We start from the raw sequence: 21,654 nt of genomic DNA, 5'->3' as shown, positions 1-21,654 counted from the left end.
ATCACAGGGCTATTGGTTGTGGGCCTGCTTGGAAAACATTGTATACAAATATTTGCATGCTGGAAGGAATGTTATGCATTGGGATGTTTCATATATGTATATTTGTATATACAAGAATACACATTCGATCAGCACTGTCAAGCACTCACTGGAAGCTAAAAGCTATCATATGCATGAGAAAACCCTGAATCTCTGGCCAAGATCCCAATCTCTCAGCAGAAAGGGTCAATCCTTCTAACCATCCAACAGTGAAGTAGTGAGAAAAGAATGAAAAGAATTATAGAGTAAAAGCATTGGCGTCATGTTACGTTGGATAAAAGTGTTATCTAATACAGATGTACATTTTGGGGTAATCATCCAAAGAGTTAATCTCAGCTGGTGAATATATAGATTTGGTTAAAGAGAATCATGTACTGCCATGTCTGTATCAGTAATTGCTTGCATTCTCCACAAAATAATTCGAGATCAACTTGAATCAGAATTCTAAAAGGTGCCTGAGAAACAGGATCACCAAACTGTGCCATATTCAGATTATTGTACTCGTTTTTAATATTCTTTTCCCTACCAGATATCTTCAAGAGAAAAACTGCGCTTCCCAATTATTGGAGATGGTTGGGATATCTTCTTGAATTATTGCTAAGGCACATCCATATTTGATGCACATTTTAGTACAAAGATAGCATGCATGCTTCAGCATTGTGTTCAACATTAAACCCTAGAACTGGAGTGAAGATTCGAGAGGAAATCCTCCTGTGTCTACACTTGTGCACTACAAGAAGCCAACAGGAAGGAGCTCCAGACATGGTCACAGTTTCACACACACGTAGACGGCTTGGAGGGAACCACACAATAATAAACTTGTGTGTCAGATTCCCACAAAGCAGTAACAGCACATCTCACAGCAGGCACTCCTCTGATCTTCAGGAGTGGACATTTTTAATGTCATTTGTTAAAGAATATTAAAACATAGACTGTACTATGTGGTAGTCTAAGGCTGCTCATATGGTCAGTGTATACAGAAGTGGTTCTTAATGCACGGCTCATTTTGTGTACCAGTAGAAAAAACATATGCCTATGTCTTGAATGTGGAAAAAAAAATCATATTTGATTTATCACTAAAGAAAGGTTCGGTGAATGTGCATATGAAACTGGTGGGTTTGGTACCTCAAACAAGGTTAAGAACCGCTGGTATGCAGGGAGTTTACATTATGCAGGCTATACAGATATATAGCAATAGCTTACAAGGGGTGGGACCTAATGAGCAATACATTACCTATGACAAGGTGTTTCATGATGATTTCACTAGATTATGTAGGATAATATTATGTAGGATATACAGATACATAGCAATAGCTTAGCAGGTTTGGGATGGTAAAGCAATAAATCTATAACTAGAGTGTTTTAATGTAGTAGACTTCAACTGATGGTGGTTTACTTGTATGGTCAGGATAAATGGAGCGATCATATTAAGGATATAAAGTCTACCGGGGTGGGATGGTAAAGCAATAAATGATCTATAAACAAGGGTGATGATGAGTGTGGAGGTGAAACCGCTTTTACTTTTGGTCCTTCTCTGAAATTATAGAGCAACCAAGAGTTAGACCATGGAAACAGACTTGTAGGCTCTGTACTTAGCATGCCTAAAGAATACTTCCACTGAAGATGGCAGACACATCTTGAGATGTGGCAGCAAGGTACAGGGGCAGTAAAGGTAATTCAGTTACTATTTATACAGTGTTGATGCTAATATTTATATAATGTTCATTATTAAATTACAAAATCCTGGAGCACAAACCAGACAGATTTACACCCATCAGGTCCTTGAATACACTGAAGTGTTTACAGAACTGTAATATTCATGAAATGACTTCTCCAGTGTAAAGGTCTTGGAAATGTCATTGCTACTCTGGAGTTATTAGAGCCCCCAAAGCACCCTATATCTGATGACAAAATCCTCATATACAGCTGGACACAATATATGCTATATTTATAGAAACAAATTATTTCTGTGTCACTAGAGCTGATGACCTGCAGATATCGGAGAGACTCCACATATTTAAGCCTGTTTTGTCTTGTGGCAATGACAGAACACTGACCGTTAAACCACAAAACCCTATCAACTAGATGCAGGCCTTCACCACGCCAGCTACCAATACAAACTCATAAACAAACCAATCTTATAAGTAACTATACTTCTAGATTAATATGGACTGATCTGGAGGCAGTAAAAATGTTATTTCCCTACCACCACATATACTTGTCCAATGGATTGGGGATAACAGATTAGTCAAAGTGTTTGGCCACTGGGACCTCCACCACTCATGAGGACAGGGTTCAGCAGAATGGAGCGGTAGTTGTACATGCCCACTGCCAATTTATTCAAGTTAAAGGGGTTGGCCACTGTCAAATCAATATTGGCAAACAAATGTACAATAAAAAGATATACAATTTTCCAATATACTTTCTGTATCAATTCCTCATGGTTTTCTAGATCTCTGCTTGCTGTCATTCATTCTGTTACTTCTAGAGGATAAAACTCTGACCATGGTCATGTGATGTACGGTCCATGGTCATGTGATGAGTACACAGGTGCACAGCTCGTTACCAGGCAGATGTCTGATTACTGTGCATCACATGACTATGGACCGTAAATCACATGACCATGGTCAGAGTTTTATCCTTCTGCACGCCCACTGATGCCTCCAAGCCCCCCTCCTCATGTTTATTCACGTCGGTTTCTATTATAAGCTATTGAAAGCACGCCCGTGCATAGTGGTGCTCCCTCCGGCGCACTACTGCACATGCTCCAGCTCGCAATGGTCTTTATGCGAAAATGGCGCTGATGCGTGCGCAGTAGCGCATGCTTTCAATAGCTTTTAACAGAACCCGATGTGAATAAGCAGGAGGAGGGGGGGCTTGGAGGCAGCGGTGGGTATGCAGAAGCTATGACGCTAAGGGGTGCACGACGTGCCCACCATGCATGATCCAGCTAATTTACATATTGATTAACAAGGTAATTAACAAAAACAGGGAGGGAGTCTTTTTTACACACTAATAGCAGCACCTGAATAGCCTTTTTAAATATCTTTAGCTCATAACATATAAATCTGCTTTAATGGAAAAACAGATGACATGGATAGGAGATTTGTGTTAAGAGTTTGTGTTCCAACTCTTAAGTGGGACTATCTCCAAGATATGTCAATCCCTTTATTTATGTCAGAGAAGTGAAAACTTTCTAAGGTTAGAGTCTAGATCAGGTTTATTTTCTACATCATAAATGTGAGCTGTATCATCCCCTGTAAAACAATGATATTCTTTGCAAGCAACACTACTAGTAAAGAAACTCTAATACATGTGACTGAGTATTATAAAAACCTCTGTACAAAATTAGGAGCTGTCGCCACCTCCGTCAACTCCAGGTTTTTTGCATCTATCATTTGAGAGGCACCACGGTTTTCAGCCCAGTTACAGTTTTCTGTCGTCCCCACTATTCCCAAGCAATTAGTGCGGTTACTTTCAGTACCAGTAAACCAACTAGACCATCTACTGTCAGGTGGGCAGCCCTCGGCTGGAGAAGATAGTCTAGGACCCCCTCCCGGACAGTACAGAGTGTAATTAGCATATTCTGTTCCAAAACAAACAGTGCTGAGTGCTGAGGAATGGTGGGAGCTAGAGAAAAAATTCCAACTGAGCCAGAATCAATGGAGTGGCACCTACTGAGGGAACCAAAGCAGAGGAGTTGGAGGAGGTGGTGAAAGGTATTTTTTAAAGGCATATTGAGATATAACAGGTTTTCATGTACTCGTGACATGCCCACATATTACTGCCAAACTCTAACCACAGGGGTATTGGAGACCACCAAAGAAAACCAGGTAACATGGTAGAAAAAAAAAATACAATGGTTATATGATTATTTCAGAGAACTTACCATTGCTGGAAAACAGGATATTAAAGATAAGTGGATATTAGATCATATAAGATCCATAACATAAAAAGCAATGAAAAGTTCAGAGAATGACAGGCGAGAGTTAAGTTATTTCACATACACTGAGCAGAGAAAAACCACAATAAAATAAATACGAATGTTAAGAACAAGACATTTATGGCATGTTCTGTGGATTTGCCATAAATGTCTTACAATGCAAGTCCCATTTCTAAGACCTGCACTTTCTTAGACAGTGGTGGTTCGTCTCATACCGCTGTTCTAACGATATGTGCGGGTCCCAAAGGCGTCTGTGGATGTCCCATAAATGTCTGAGATGGGAACCCCTCCAAGGAGGTGAATGGGGATTTTCAGGAACTTCTCTAAATAAAACTTGCTTTGAAATCAAAAACTGTACTAATTTGGTCAGTTGGTTTATATTACATAAAATACAAACACGGCGCCAACATCCACATAAGAGGATACTAACCATGTCCATTGGTAACATGCTTCTGCGTTTTGCCTTTCCGAGGTGTAGAGTGGCATGAGGATGAAGAGTTAGTGGTGGTCATTTTTGTGTCCTCAAGTTCTGCATCATCATCTTCAACATCTTCTTCATCTTGAGAACTTCCAAAGTATGCCATGCTACTTGGTAACGCAGGCGAACCTATGTATGACAAAAGCAATTGTTCTATATTTATACGTACAACACACCTCCTGTTAACATAATGACAGCACTGAATTACCATTATAAGTATGACACACAAATGTATAGATAGATCGCCAGTGATTTTATTTCCTTGACTTGTATACCGACAAGAAGCTGCATTAATATATTCCATCTCCATGATGGCCTTTATATGCTTCCTTGTGATGGAGCTCCATCTACTATATGGAAATAAGTTTATGCTGTTATATGGCGGCAGATTTCTTTATGTGGCCTAAATATATATAAATACAGAATACAGATGCTGCAATTCCTTTATAAAGGCTGTTTGTACTGTAAAAAGGGTAACTACCAAAAGATTGATGTAGACTAGTTAAAAATACCATAAAAAACACATTGACTATTGCAGCACTGGCATTATTGATATGATGCCAACTACATTACATGGCATAAAAAGCCACATTTAAAAGGAAGGAATCTATGTAGCAGCAAGGCTAAAGGGATTATCATCGCTTACTTCATGGACGATTTGCCAGTAAGACAACAGAACTGTAATTGCTCCTGAATGAGAACACATACGCATGTTAATAAGGAGAACAAATGTAATTCATATCCTTGATGACCCTTCTGCACCACCTTATTCTGTGCCAGGAACTGATCACGTGGGCACGCTCAATGTCACAAGTTTCTTTTAGAGAATCAAAGCCTAAGTACGCTGTGGCTGGCTGCAGACACACATGTGCATCCTTGTAATAACTGGTGGGCACCGAAGTTATTTCTTTGAAAGATTTTCATGAATTTATAGAAGAACGATTCATTGAATATCTCTGTAAGAAAAAGAAAAAAAAAATCCATCCTAGGAGATTCCTGCTCCCAATCTTACTTCAAAGAAACGTGACAAAGGGTAAGTTCTGCCAGCCCCCCCACCCCCAATAACCAACTTTGGGAAGGTCAAAATTAGGCTAGGTCTACACAGCGACTTGGGGCCAAGCAACATTAAAATTGCTACTTTTAAACTGCAGAAAGCTATTGTGGTTGTGAAAAATGTTTTTCTGCTATGTTGTGGTTGTGCCAATTTGTGGGTCACAATGACCACATTCACTATCATTAGGTTCAATGTTGTGATCTTCAGTCAAGTGAACACAAACTACTGTGTAGTTTTAGGCCAATTTCACAATCCGCACCATGAAAATACTTGCTGTAGGTCTTTTAAAGTAACTGGCACCGGGTCACAGGGAACTTGGATTGAGAAATCCTACACTAGGTGGTCAAGTCTAAAGTTGACTTGCATGAAAAATAGCTTGAAAATGTATTTATTTTTTGGATAAATCGTTTATTTTTCTGAGACAAAAATTCTAGCTTGAGGATATATCACCGGCTGCACCCAAGGTTTATATGGTGAGCCTGAAAAATAGAGTTACAGTTTAACCACTTTCCACAATACCACTATTTCAGTGTTCTTCACAGGAGTTAGCATATGTATTGATTTCCATGGATAAAGCCTCCAAGGTTGATGATTTTTTTTTTTTACTATCATGATGGTAGTAACCACTATACAAGATTGTGTTACTGTGCTAAGGCCCGGTTCACATCTATGCATGAAAAAGCGGTTACCTAAGGAAACCCGCAGACCCCGTAGACTATAAAGGAGAAGGGAACGAATGCAGATGTGAAACGAGCCTTACGTATTACTTTTTGGATTTTGATGACAATGGGTTTTATCACGAATTCCTTCCAAATAGACCCAAATACCTGCTACGTGTCATCAGGCCATATCGCTGTGTGTACCAGGTCTGGCCATTCTGTTCTCTGTGAACTACACCTCCCATGATTCAAGACCAAGCAGTGACAGTAACAGCGTGTGCTGTACGCGGCTTGAATGTTGAGATAAACTGTTTTTCCTCTATCACAGCTACAAGCACTCCTCGTTCCAGACTAATTTCAGGACATTTAAAGATCTGATGAAATAATTCAAGTCTTGGAGCAGGCAGCTGGATTAACTGCAAGCACTGAAAATGCCTGCCGCTTGCCAAAAGAGCATTTCATTATTTTTTCCAGTGTTAGCTGGCAGCAGACCCGTAATGTTTACAGGAGTAGAAACCATATGTTTTTACCCAGACACATTTTAAAATGTCTAAGTATGGGTCACTACGGCATGCAAGCCAAATGACTTAAATATCTTATTCGGGTTGATTAGATTACATTATTAACGTTTCCAGATCCTTTGGTCCTATCAAATAACCAGGCTCTTTTAGGCTAAAGCCCCAAGGCAAAAGCCAAAGCTTTTTTTGTTTTTTTTTCTTCAAGCCAAACCCACAGTTTAGTTAGAGTGGTTACAATAGGAACAGGAAAAATAAAAAGGAGGCTCTTATACATCTCCCTTCTGCTCAATCCACTCCAAAAAAAAAAAAAAAAAAAAAAAAAAATCAGATTTTCATAATGAGGAGCCTTAGCCTCACACACACACACCATGGGTTTGCTGGCTGTATTCATACGCCAGGTAAAAGGGGCCTGTCTCAAAAGAGACTTTCTTCATCTTTCTTCGGTGGCTTCACCTCTGTCGGCTCTGACACTAGTAGAGCTGACTGCGCATGCGCGGCCATAGTTCTGAGGCCGCAATTGCGCGCATGCGCAGTCGGCTCTACTAGTGTCTCAGTGGCAGAGCCAACTGCGCAGGCGTCAGAAGAAAGACGAAGAAAGAAGGGGAGGATCCAGCAGAAGATAGAGGTGGCGCAGGATCCTGTTCTCGGGCAGCGATGGGGACGCCCTCATCGCATTTTCAGCACTGGGGCCCGCCCCCATCGCTGCCAGAGAACTAATTTACATACCAGTAAAAACCGGTATTACTAAGGAACGGCGCGGTGGAGATCCCATCTAAAGGTAAGAGACAAATAGCCTTTCTAAAGGCTATTCCGACGTGTTAGCCACAGAAAAAAAGATTTTTAATGGTAGAATCCCTTTAACAAGGGTTTAAGCTACACTGAAGGTATGTACTGGGAGCATCCCCCATTTAATAATTTTAATGAAACTCATTAAAGTTCAGTTCTTTCATGATTGTTTTCACTTATGTAGTGAAATGTATTATGCTGTCTATAATGAAAGGACAAGATCTAGATTTGGCCTCTTGCACTACATGACGCACTACTTGTAGGACCTTCTATAGTTTTCTGTAACTGCAGTGTCACCCTGCAAACAAGGCAATGATAAAGTCTAATAGGGGGAACCCCTCCTCCTGGAGCCATTTAAATACTGCAGTTGCTATTGACCATGGAATCTAAATGGTTAAACATCCCTGATCAGAAAAACCCTTGAGTAGATAGGCAAGTACCAGGTTCACCAGGTATGGAAGTCCCATGGCAAGCTCATACATATGAGAATATACTGTATATTATACAAAGGCGTATGGTGGAATAGAGCCACTTAGTGACTGCTGTAAAACCAAGAGGTAAAACAGATTTTATATTTCAATTCCTTCAAAGTATCTTTCTGCTATAATGATAGCTTTGCACACTCTTGGCATTTTCTCTAATTGCTTTATGAAGTAGCCATCAGAAATGGTTTTCAGTTAATTTGTGGAATTTATTGCCTTCATAATACGTAAGAGGCCATCAGTTGTGTTGTCCAAAGGTGCTTTGCTGCTTGTACTGGTCAAAATTTAAGGCACATTTAACCATCATGGCTACCACAGCATTATGCAGAAACATGTAATCTCATCTGGCTTGCTCTTTTTATGCTAGGTTCACAATGGCATTTGGGTTTCCGTCCTTCGGGTCTCCATTTTGATTATGCTGTTCATAATGTTACAGATTTAATATTGATGGCATATCCTAAGGAGAGTCTGAGACCTGGGAGCCCACAGACAAGATATGTGAAAACCTTGCAGGACCTGGGTGAGCTCCACTCTTCTCAGGCCAGGGACATCATGTCCATTAGTTATATGACAATGCTGTAGTTCAGTCATATTAAAATGAATGGGGCAAAGCTGCAACACCATGCCAGAACACTAAATGTACAGCAAGGTGCTTGGTAAACCAGTGAAGAGGCCATGGCATTTGTCTAAACACTGCAGCCCTTTCACTCAGCTGATCTATGGGGGTTCCAGGTATCAGACCTCTACTGATCAGATCTTGAGGCATAACTTTAGGCTCCTGAGCCCCAGTGCCAAATCTGTAATTGGGCCTCCTCTTACTATGTGCCATGTAATATGTAATACTTGTGTATTCTTATGTTGTAGAAAGTCCTTTGGACACCACAGGTTCCAGGGCCTGCAAAAGATTAGTACCTTTGCACCCCCTATAGCTACAACCCTGTTGATGACCTAACCTAGGCACAGGAGATCAATATAATGGGCCCTGAGAACACTTTCAATTGTTCCACATGAAGAGAACAAGAAACATTATAACTTCATTTGCAGTATATGATTAAAATTGGATGAAAGCAAATCATCTGAGGAATTAGCGAATTGTTACCCTTAATAGCAGGGAAAATAGTCATGATACAGAACAAGAATCTGCACAATTCCCTGTGTGTAACCTATAGTACAACGTGAAAAACTTCCGCAGGCAGGCATCATCTAACACTGATATCTATGTCATATTTGTCACTGCCTTTAAATGAAGGAAATGGAAAGCTCCCAGACATGTCAAGCTGTGCCCAGTTGTCTATTTTGTGTATTTTTATTTCATCTTTTCCTAACATATGAAGAGTGACATATCACGAGGATAGTATCCACAGTCGCATATTTATAATTCACAGGACTGAATCGCCAGATATTTTACATAGTTAGACTTTGTTCACGTTTGCATATTTATAATTCATGTCCTTTTTGTACATAATAAGCCCCAATGATTCTTTTAACAGCATCCATGGACTGCCTTCTGCCCATAGACTACTGTGGAGCCTATAGACAAAGGAAGTGTGTTATGAATCAGTATTTTGTTACATGCAATGAGGGTGAATGTACAGGTATAAAAAATACTCAATTTTTGCACAATACAAAGACTTATTTTGAGCCAAATACAGATAGGTGAAATATAAGGTATATTTTGGCAGAAAGTGGGGATTTGCAAAAAAAAAAAAAAAAAATTCTTAATCTCTCACATCATACTTGCCAGTTTCCTGACAGGGTAGCTTTCTCTTTATTTCAATAGACAACTACAGATGTAGCTAAACAAATGGTTCACCGTGTGCAGGTTTTTTTTTTATAGGAATTTTTCTAGGGCAGTGGATTAAATTCCTATGAAAGTAAATATGCAACAAACTATTCATCTAATTAATTATACAATATTAATAATTCTCACAAATGAATCATATTACTTTAAAACTGAATTTGGACTTGGTATTTTTTTTTCCTTTGTCGCCACAGCCCAACATTACTTTTTGGATACACAAATGCTGCTACATTACAGCTCTACATTGTACACAGTAGTACTAGAGCTTCCAGAAAACATGCTTGGGGCCTCTAATGTTCCTCCATACACAATTCAAAAGGAGGATTTTTAAAGAGGATCTGTCACCATTTTTTTTCTACTTATCCATCTACTATTAGAAAGGATATGGGCCCTAGTAGGTTATATGTACGTTAGCTCTTTTTCTCTAAGTGGGTGATAACCTAAACAATACAGCTGCACACACAGGGACTGTATGACTAAGGAGTGATATAGCCAATGTACACCGCCACTGTCTTGAAACAAAAAGACATAGAAAAAAGGTGAAAAGTCAAGTTGAGGATGGTCACAATTGTTTATTTAATTAAGAGTTATGCTAAGTTTGGCTGTATCTGATGATCATTAGAACATCATGTGCCCAACGGTCACCAAACCAATGAATAGAAAGGCAAGGCCATCCACGTAACCACAGAAATCACATCACACTCGTACTTAAAGGAACACTCCAGAAAAAGCAGATTTACCATACTCTATATAGCACAGGTCCTAAGAGGGTGGAGCATGACGTGCACTCTCTCTTCGGTACTCCGAATCATGGTCATAGTCTACCCTGTCAGGCTTTATAATGGCCATAATACAGCGACTTAGCTTTGCCTGGAGACTGTGAATAAAATAATTTTGTAGGACAATAAAGAGAGCCTTACCTCGAAGACACAAAAACGTGAGGAAATCCTCAGTCTTGGGCTTGCGTTTGGAGAGGTCAGATATTTGAGTAACTGGAGGGGGTAGCAATGGCTCCACAATTTTAATGGGGGTTGTGCTCGGACTGTTTGGCTGGGATTGGGCAAATTTTCTTTGTGCTTGCAGCCTTGGCCTGAAGAACAAAAGGAATCATATTAAAATTCAAGCTCTTTAACACAGGTATTTGAGAATAGAGCAAGTCACACACATTCAGTACTACACATAACATCACTCAGAAAACATCACTTCATCACTAGCCACAGGGTGACATTTGACAATCTAAGATTTCATTTTGCCCAGGCCCCATAGTAATACATTTGATATGTCTGGACAGAAAATGGTGGTTTGCTGATTCTGCTTGAGGCACATTAGTTTGTGATAAAATTTCTAAGTAGAGAGAGTTCCAGGAAATCTTCAATATACTTCATTATTAACCTTTTGTGCCCTGTTATTTAGATAGAGCGGGCAGATCATCCAGTATCACAAAAGCATTCCATGTCACTTGCCAATAACTCTAAGGGCTCGTTCACATCTGCGTTCTCCTCTCCGTACTTCAGGTTTCCGTTTCCTGCATAAAACAGAGCAGGATACGGAAACCTGCAGGAGTCTCTCACACCCATTCATTTGAATGGGTGAGAAAGCTGTCCGGCCGTGAGTGGCGGTGAGCGTTTTAGGCTCTCCGCCGCGAAACCGGGTTTTATAATCCGGACACAGAGTCGGACATGCAGTACTCTGTGTCCGGATTTAAAAAACCGGTTTCGCGGCGGAGAGCCTAAAACGCTCAATGCCGCACCCGGTCTATGGTTTCCGTCTTCTGGCATGTAGAAGACGGAAACCATAGAACGGAGACCCTGAACGCAGGTGTGAACCTAGCGTAAGTCTCTGTATTAGCAGTAAGGTTATATCCATATGCATCAGATGAAGAAAGCTTAGTGCAGAATTCACGGGGAAAAGCTGCAACTAAAGTGCAATACAATACACATACAGTAGACAAGTTATAAGAAAACCCCATACATGCTACAGAAAATCCGAAATGGCTCTGAAGGTATAATTCATATGCCCAAAATCACATGAGGTGTCATCTTTGGCTAAGGCCCCATATAACATCCCATAGCAAAAAAAGCGCTGTGGGAATAACAGCGGTGGCAACGCATCACAGTTCTTTCTGCAGCGCTTTAGATAAAGCTCACAGAGGTTTCCGCTGCAGACTGTTTTAATTATATACTCAAGTATAAGTTGACCCGAATATAAGCCGAGGCCTCTAATTTTACCACAAAAAAACTGGGAAAACTTATTGACTCGGTATAAGCCGAGGGGGGAAAATGCATGGCATTCTGTTTGTGCTCATGTATCTAAGCAGGCTTTGGGCCTGTATGATAATGTCCCAGATGTCAGGTGGTCTGGGATATTACAATATAGGCCCAAAGCCTGTGCTAGCAGTACCAGCCTGTTGCCATATAGGCCCAAAGCCTGTGCTAGCAGTAACAGGCTATTACTACTAGCAAAGGCTTCGGGCCTATATGCTAATATCCCAGACCACGTGACGTCTGGGATAATACCATACAGGCCCAAAGCCTGCTAAGATTAACATCAGATCCTGGAGAGGTGAGTAACACCGTATATTATGTTCACTCACCTCCCCTGGGGGTCCGATTATTATACTCGGGGGGGGGGTGTCTGCTGGAGTGTAAACCACTGTGATAAATCAGACACATTTTCAGATTAAAGTTTATACTGCCCATTAGTTGCAAACAAACACCAGAATATTTTTGAACAATTAGAGGTATTTAACCCCTCCCTGTTATGAAGCACCGACATGTCTAGCAAGTCTGGAAGGTTACAGCCCAGGCTATGTGTGCCACATTTGCCATATATCTGCAGTATAAAACCTGATGGAATAGTATAATACTATACTGTACTACTGTGAAGCGTAAACACATGCTTTAAAAGGGAGTCTGTCAGCAGGAAAAGTTGTAGGACTAATAACAGTACCTTGTAGGGTGGCTTCTACACTTTCCAAAGAAGCCTTTCTTACGCTGGGTTCACACCAGCGTTCGGTACTCCGTATTAGGTTTCAGTCTACTCCTGACAGAAGACAGAAACCTGTCATGCCGAGTCCGGCCGTGAGCGCCGGTGAGCATTTTGAGCTCTCCGCGGCGAAACAGTTGTTTTTTTTTTTAACCGGACACAGAGTACTGCATGTCCAACTCTGTGTCCGGTTAAAAAAAAACGGTTTCGCCACGGAGAGCATAAAACGCTCACCGGCGCTCACGGCCAGACACTTTTCAAACCCATTCAAATGAATGGGTTTGAAAGATGCCAGCAGGTTTCCATCTCCTGCCCTGTTTTGTGCAGGAAACGGAAAACTACAGAACGGAGTCCTGGGCGCAGATGTGAACGAGCCCTTAGGCAGGGTTCACACCAGCGTCTGGTCTCCATTCTGAGGTTTCCGTCTTCTGTCTGCACCCTGGGGTTCAAGACCCTTAGGGAGTCTAATAAATGCAAAAAAAATAAATACTTTATAGCTGTAAGGGGAGAGAGGCAGAGAGAGGCTTAGGGGGCATTCACATGATGTAACGTGGCATTGATTCTGACACTTTAACTCGTGTCCGAATTAGCGCTGAAAAACAGAATCCCATTGACTTTAATGGGTTCCGTTTAGCGTGCGTAACACATTGAAATCAATGGGAGGCTTTTTAACCTATTGATTTCAATGTGTTACGCGCGCTAAACAGAACCCAGTGAAGTCAATGGGATTCTGTTTTGCAGCGCTAATTCGGACACGAGTTAAAGTGTCAGAATCAACGCCAAGTTACATCATGTGAATGCCCCCTAAGCCTCTCTCTGCCTGGAGATTCCATTCCCCATTCTGCATTAAAAATGCAGAGACAAAAGTCCTGCAAGCAGCTCTTTTCTCTCCGCATTTTCTGCCCTTTTCGGACAGAAACCCGGCAGACCCCATCATAGTCTATAGCAGGGGTAGGCAACCCTTTGATGAGGTACTTGATTGTCGCACAATAATTTTTAGGCTGATGACACCCATACTAACCCTATAGAGACACAGCTCAAAAGTGACTTGAGGACCAGGCCTCTTTTTTTCAAAACTGACATGTGTCACTTTAAATGGCAATAACTTTGAGACGCTTTAACTTACACAAGTGATTCTGAGATTGTTTTTTCGTAACACATTGTACTTCATGTCAGTAGTAAATTTTTGTCAATATGTTTTGTCTTTCATTATGAAAAAATAGGAAATTTGGTGAAAATTTTGAAAAAAATGCAGTTTTCAAACTTTGAAATTGCAAGCCTTTCAAATAGAAATCCATACTACCCAAATTTTTTCATAAATATAATTAACCATGTCTCTGATTTATGTAGCAATCAAATTTTAATCACCCTTTCATTTTTTTCAGATATTATAAGGCTTACAAGTCAAGCAGTAATTTTCCAAATTTTCAAGAAAATTTCCAAAACACATTTTTCAAGGGACCAGTTCAGTTCTGAAGGGTACTTGAAAGGCCTCTCTAATAAAACCCCCCGAAAATCACTCCATTCTAAAAACTGCACTCTTGAAAGAATCCAAAACAGCAGTTAGAAAGTTTCTTAACCCTTTCAGCATTTCACAACAATTACAACAAAATGGAGGTCAAATTTACATTTTTCAATTTCTGTCACTAATATATTCATTTAGCCCTAGAATTTACACATTTACTAAGGGTTAAAGGAGAAACTGCACCCCACATTTTGTTACACAATTTCTCCCGAACACGATAATACCCCATATGTGCTGGTACCCTAATGTACGGGCACACGATCGCTCTCAGAACGGATGGAGCGCTAATTGGATTTTGTAGGCCAGATTTTGCTACAATACTTTTCAGGCGCCATGTCCCGTTTGCAAAGCCCCCAAGGTGCCAAAACAGTGGAAACCCCCAAAATGTCACCCCATTTTGGAAACTAGACCCCTCAAGGAATTTATCAAGGGGTATAGTGAGCCCTTGGACCCTACAGGTGTTTCACAGATTTTTTTACCATTGAGATGTGAAAATGAAAAATTACTTTTTTTTATAATAAAATGTCACTGTAGCCCCAAATTTTTCATCTTCACAAGGGGTTAAAGGAAAAATTGCACCCCACATTTTGTTACAAAATTTCTCCCGAACACGACAATACCCAATATGTGCTGGTACCCTAATGTACGGGCACACGGTCGCTCTCAGAGCGGATGGAGCGCTAATTGGATTTCGTAGGCCAGATTTTGCTAGAATACTTTTCAGGCACCATGTCCCGTTTGCAGAGCTCCCAAGGTGCCAAAACAGTGGAAACCCCCAAATGTGACCCCATTTTGGAAACTATACCCCTCAAAGAATTTACTAAGGGGTATAGTGAGCACTTTGACCCTACAGGAGTGTAACAGAATTGGCCCAACAAAAGGAAAAGTGACATTTTTTGCTATAAAATGTTGCTTTAACCCCAAATTTTGCATTTCCACAAGGGGTTAAAAGAGAAAATGCACCCCAAAAAATTGTCAAGCATTTTCTCCCAACTACAGAAATGCCCCTTATGTGGATGTAAAGTGATGTATGGGCACACTGTAGGGTCCAGAGCTGAAGGATCGCTATTGGGATTTTAGAGGGCAAATTTAGCTGAAATCTGTTTCAGGCACCATGTTGCATTTGGAGAGCCCCTGAAGTGCTAGAACAGTGGAAACCCCCCTCCCCAAATGACCCCATTTTGAAAACTAGACCCCTCAAGGAATTTATCAAGGGGTTTAGTGAGCACTTGGACCCTACAGGTGTTTCACAGATTTTTTTTTACCATTGAGATGTGAAAATGAAAAATTACTTTTTTCCAATAAATCGTCCATTTAGCGCCATATTTTTAATTTTTACAAGTAGTTAGAGAATTAAAAGCCCCCCAGTTTGTCACACAATGTCTCCTGAACACGGCAATACCCCATATGTGGCCATAATCTGCTGTATGGGAACATGGCGGGGCTCAGAATGGAAAGAGGGCTATTTGGCTTTTGAGGGCAGTTTTCTGGTGCCATGTCGCATTTGCAGAGCCCCTAAAGTACCAATACAATGGAAACCCCTCAAAAGTGACCCCATTTTAGAAACTACACCTGTCAAGGAATGAATAAAGGGGTATTATCATTTTGAGCCTAAAAATGCTTCCCAAAAATTAATGTACAAAATGAAAATTTTAATTTTTAAAGAAATCTGCCATTTCGGTGCCCAATACGTTGCACCCACTTCGTGTTGTCAGAGACCTGCACTCCTAAAACTATTAAGTGGGCCATCCTGAGGGGCAAAAAATTATATATGTAGGTATAAACTGCTGCTTGGGCACATAGCAGGGCTCAGAAGGGAAGGAGCACTGCGCTTTTTAGCTTTTGGGGTACAGATTTAGAGGGACTTTCTGGGTGCCATGATGTTTTTGCAGAGCCCTGGAGGTGCCAGTGAACTGGAATTCCCCAAGAAGTGACCCCATTCTGTAAGGGCAATTTTAGGGTCTCTGCAAAAGTGTCATGGCATCCAAAAAAAAACAAACAAACCGTCTAAGTCTGTGCTACAAAAACCCAATAACCCTTCTTCCCTTCTGTGTCTGGCTGTGCCCTAATATCAATTTATACCCACATATGACATTACGTGCATTATCCGGGGTACACCAGTATCATACATGTGTCATATATGTGGCATAAAATGCAGTTTGGGCACACAGCAGGGCGCAGAAGGGAAGGAGCGCGATGCGGCTTTTGGAGCGCAGATTCAGATGTTTGGTATCTGGATGCCATGTCATGTTTGTAGAGCCTGTAGGGTACCAGAAAAGTGGATTCCCCAAAGGTGTGACCCCAGTTTGAAAACTACACCCCTCAAAGAATTTATCAGGGGGTGTAGTGAGTATTAGTATCCCAGACGTGACTGCACAGCGGATGGCGAAGAGGGAATATATAAGCTGTGCAGAGGACATTGCAAACACCGAATTTCCTACTATGTCCCAGTAGCTCCTATAATTGGGGGAGTCACTCTGGGGGTCACTTTGGGGTCACTTCTGGTATATTTTCCCTCGTAAGCTCTAAATCTGGGGTGTCCCCTGATATTCGCTCGCACAGCTTATATATTCCCTTCCTGACGCCGCCAGTTGTATTCTAATGATTTGGCGATTTTTGCGGGTTTTTATTCTTGCATTACTAGATGCTATATTTTCTTTATTCTTTTGGTGACGTGGCCATATAAGGGCTTGTTGTTTGCGGGATGAGATGTATTTTGTAATGACACCATTTTTGGGTGCCTACAACTTACTGAATACATTTTATTAACTCTTTTTTTGCTGGATTTAAATAAAAAAAATCAATTCCGGTATTGCGTTTTACCTTGTAAATTTTTCGCCATGCAGCGTACAGTATAAGTAACATATTATCTTTATTCTGTGGGTCGGTACGGTTACGGCGATACCTCATTTATATTATTTTTTTATGCGTAACTAATTCTGCAGAACAAAAACACATTTGGAGACATAAATCAATGTTTTTTGCATCGCCATCTTCTGAGAGGCGTAACATTTTTATTTTTTGGTTGACAGTGTTGGTTGGGGGCTTATTTTTTGCGGGACAATGTGTGCTTTTTATTGGTACTGTTGTGAGGTGCATTTGACTTTTTGATCACTTTTTATAGCACATTCTGTAAGGTGAGATGGCGAAAAATCACTACTTCCGGCGGGTTTTTTTTTTCCGTCATTCACCGTGTACATTAAATATTGTTTCAGTTTTATTGTACAGATTGTTACGGATGCGGCGATACCAAATATGTATTGTTTTTATTAATTTTTAAGTTTTTTTTTTATATAATTCACTTTCTATAGAAAAAAAGGGTTTTTGGGGCTTGATAACTTTATTAATTGTTTCAAAACACTTTTTTTTTTTTCCACTTTTTTTTTTTTTTTTTTAACTTTTTCATGTGTCCCTATGGGACACTTGCATGAGTGAAGCTTGCATCACTGATCCTGTTTACAGAGTGAGTCACAGGCTTCAGTAAGAGCCTGCACGTTATCACTCTGTAAACAGGAAGTGAGGCTCCGCTCGTGCAGACGGACGGGACAGCTTATCTTCAGGAGATCCCGCACAGAATAAGAAAGGTAAGTGGGACTCAGGACTGCCAGGGGTGACTAATCAGACCCCTGGCTACATGGTAGGGATACCAGCACCCCCCGATCTCGCAGCGGGGGGTGCCGGGGATCCCTACAAGATCGGGCAACCCGTTGTTTGCCGTGATCATGTTTGATCACGGCAATCAACGGGTTAAAACCCAAAATCAGCACTCATGTCTGATGGAGGGGGATGGAGCAGGCTGTTAGGTGTCAGATACAACTAACACCTGCTCCAAGAACGCCCGCACTGCGCTGCGGGGATTGTTTACATCCATGTGGTACTATTACCACATCGGTCGTGAAGCACTAGACATCCATGTGGTAATAGTACCACATGGGTCGGGAAGGGGCTAAAGTCATATATAACAAACCGTAACATAGGGGTGCTGTCCTACTGTGCTCCCAGTCACATGTGTTTATTGTTATTTGCCTTGATACACCTGTACTTTTCCATTAGAAGCGATGGAAGTACATGTGTAACCTACAATTAGTGATAACATATGTGACTGGTAGCAGAGTGAGGTAACACCTGTAGAGGTGTAACAACTATGTATCTGGATGCTACATCCCCGGTGGCAAGTACCTGCACTTTTCTGTAAGTGAAATGTGGATTAATTTCAGCCACATTTAATTCCTGGTGGCGCGGTAACAGCTAAACCACATCCAGGAATTACTAGGTGTCACACTTACACCAAAATGACAGTGCTGGTGCCCAGGAACTGGATTTGGCTTTAGGAGCACCTGGGTACACAATGTCACTACCCAAAAAGAAACACCCTAAGGCTGAGACCGAACGTTGTGGAAACAAAGTTTTTTTGTTGCAGATTTTGCTGCGTTTTTTTTAATCCAAAGCCATGAATGGCTACAAAAGGAATGGGAATATACAAGAAGTTCTTATACTTCTCTTCTGCTCGATTCACTCCTGACTTTGGCTCATAAAACTGCAACAACAACAACAAAAAAAAGCTGTATTTCTGAAACATGGAGCCTTAGCCTAAGGCTGAGGCACCGTGTTGCGGAAATGCAGCTGTTTTTGTTGCATAATTTGCTGTGTTATTCTGAGCTCAAGTGTATTGAGAACAAGGGAGACATATAAGAAGCTTCCTAAATATTTGCCTTTTTTTTTTTTTTGTAGCCATTCATGACTTTCGCTCAAAAACCCACAGCAAAATTTGCAACAAAAGCTCTTTGTGTCCGCAACGTGGGGCTTCAGCCTTAGGCCTCCTGCACACAAATGGCACGGATATGATTTTCATTGACCTATAGATTAAAAATAAATTGACAGGGCTGCAAATGCAGACAGGTATATGAAAGGTACAGGACACATATAGGACCTGCTCTATATTTTACAGCTCTTCAATATGGCCCAGACACTCAGCCGCAAAAACAGGATCTATATGTACGGGTCTATTGAACTGTACAGGACCATAGTTTTATCCACAATTGTGGATAAAAGTTTGGTCATGTGCATTACAGTTTAGCAACTCCATGTGCCTCTTATTAATAGCAAGCAACCCCATCATGTCCCTCACATTAACCCCTGTGTAAGAGTTACTGATATGTGAGAGACTTGGAGGTAATAATTAAGTATCTTCATTATTGAGGTCTTTTATTATTACCTCCATATGTCTCACATATTAGAAACTCTTATGTGGGGCACACAGGGGTTAATGTGAGGGACTTGATGGGGTTAATTACTATTAATGTGCGGCACATGGAGTTACTAACACTAAATTAATAACCCCAAATGCCTGACATTAATAGGCATAGTAAATCCAGCATCTACTTGTTGTGTGTTTTTTTTTTTTTTCACTTTGCTAGCAGCTCTCCTCTCCTCGGGGGCCTTTGCAGGGTGCAGACGGCAGGAGCTATCACTATAGCAGGCAGAGACCTGAGCGATTAAGCTCCACCCCCTGGGTTTCCTGCACCCCTCTCATAGGAGGGCAGTGAGAGAAGGGGAGTGTCCTTATGCCTTAGCTCTAGCAGAGCACTGAAGGAAGCTCCGACTGTAATTCTTGCAGGTCCCGTGCTGCTGGCGTGCCAATGATATATGCCAGGAGTGCCACTCTTGGCACACAAGCCAGGGCTTGCCAACCCCTGGTCCATGGGGTATGAGGATTTCCGAAGAGAACCACTTTTTAAAGTGGATTGGGTTTACGGAAAACTGAATGCAGGTGTGAACCTAATGTAAGCAAGACCACACATAGATGTTCTTTACATCCAATTATAGAGTATACATATTGTTTTGAAGTGTGCACACACAATGCCAAATATTCTACTAAAATATCAAAACTAGTTCTAATTCATCAGGTCTGAAGACAGCAGGTATAGCTTTCTTGGAGAATGGTTCTATTTCCAGGCACGCCTGTCACTTTAAAGCAATATTTGAAGCCTAGCTGCTGAAGCCTGGAGACTTTCATGAATTTTTAGCAACTGACAGATTGCAAGCAAACTCTTTTGACTTCAACAGTTGTGACCAAACACTGAACAGACCCTGAAGGCTGTCCCGATGACAACGTGTTCATGCTGCTTGACATTTACAAGAAACAGATGTAATTTTCTGGGTACCTGGTCTACTGAGAACAGAGTCATCAAGAAAAGAGGGGACAGAAATCCATGAGATCACATGACAAAAACAAAAAGTGAAAAAAAAACCAAAAACCCAACAACCAACACTATCTTACTAAAATAGTAAGCCTATGTTCTTTTGGCAGTACTTCACGAATAAAGACAGCCGTGAAAAGTCTGACTAGTAAACTTACTTACCAACATATAAGTAAGTGCAAAGTATTACATAAAGCTTTGTTAATATAACATAGACCAGGATGGCACAAACAAACATCTATGTGTGAGGCTGGTCTTACACGGCCGTAATGTAAGTCCGCAAATGGTCAGCAATTAACATTATATTTAATGCGGCCTCTTACACCACCAGATATTTTATCCGTGGTGTGGCCGGGCCACAACCGTGGTCCGCAATTTATAGAACATGTCCGTAATGGCCGTGAATTGTGGCACTACACGGACTCGCCCATAGAACTCTATGGGCGAGTGCGGCCGTTTACGGGCAACTAGTGTTGCTGATCAGCAACTTGTAGACCGTAAAATCATTACGGCCATGTAAGACCAGCCTTACAGGTCATCTTTGGCAACAACAGCGCCCATTACATAGTTCTATACTGTAGCACATTTGGTAAAGTTTATGACAATTTTTAATTTTATTTAATGTCCGTTTATTTTTGATTTTTTTTGCTGACCTATACTCACATGTGCACATTTCAATGATTAGAAAAACTGAAATGAGAATCTATACAAGCACAATGAAAGCAAAAACTTATATTTGTATTAATATATACTTAGAATAAATTTATGAAATATAGTTTATTTTACTGCTTAAAGCAGTTTTTAATTTTTGTGTTCTATACAAGTGCATTAATAAATCGGACACCCCTAACCAGGCACATTGAAACCTAATATACCTTCCTCTGCTACAGTCCCGCAAAGTAGTATTTGTGTGTATAACAATTTGGAGGTGAAATGGTGCCAAGCTATACATACCTGACTATTATGACTGTATTTATATGAAGAAAGTCCAACAGTACCCCAACATCTACTGGGCCTATACACATCTAAATGTTGGATGATTGCACAGAAATCTAATATACATCGTACTGACTTAATAGGGTAGTCATGGAGCACTTCCCTACCAACTTCTATAAATATATTTAGCATAATAAAAAATAATATTTTCCAATATGCTTTCTGTATCAGTTTTGTACGGTCTTGTA

At 40.8% G+C, this 21,654-nt stretch overlaps 1 protein-coding gene across 1 annotated transcript in view; it reads right to left on the bottom strand.

Annotated features, from left to right (window-relative positions):
* JARID2 (jumonji and AT-rich interaction domain containing 2) overlaps positions 1-21,654 on the bottom strand; it is a 140,174-nt gene that overhangs the window by 45,505 nt on the left and 73,015 nt on the right. Inside the window, exons 4-5 of the mRNA XM_075270818.1 lie at positions 10,681-10,850; positions 4,413-4,589 (exon numbers count right to left, since the gene is read on the bottom strand). Of these exons, the coding sequence (XP_075126919.1) occupies positions 4,413-4,589; positions 10,681-10,850 (347 nt within the window). The remainder of the gene's footprint in view (positions 1-4,412; positions 4,590-10,680; positions 10,851-21,654) is intronic.

This window comes from Leptodactylus fuscus, chromosome 4 (genome assembly GCF_031893055.1).
Source record: "Leptodactylus fuscus isolate aLepFus1 chromosome 4, aLepFus1.hap2, whole genome shotgun sequence".
NCBI classification, from domain to species: Eukaryota; Metazoa; Chordata; class Amphibia; order Anura; family Leptodactylidae; genus Leptodactylus; species Leptodactylus fuscus.
The sequence above is the reverse complement of the archived record's forward strand: the minus strand, read 5'-3'. Positions and strand labels throughout refer to the sequence as shown.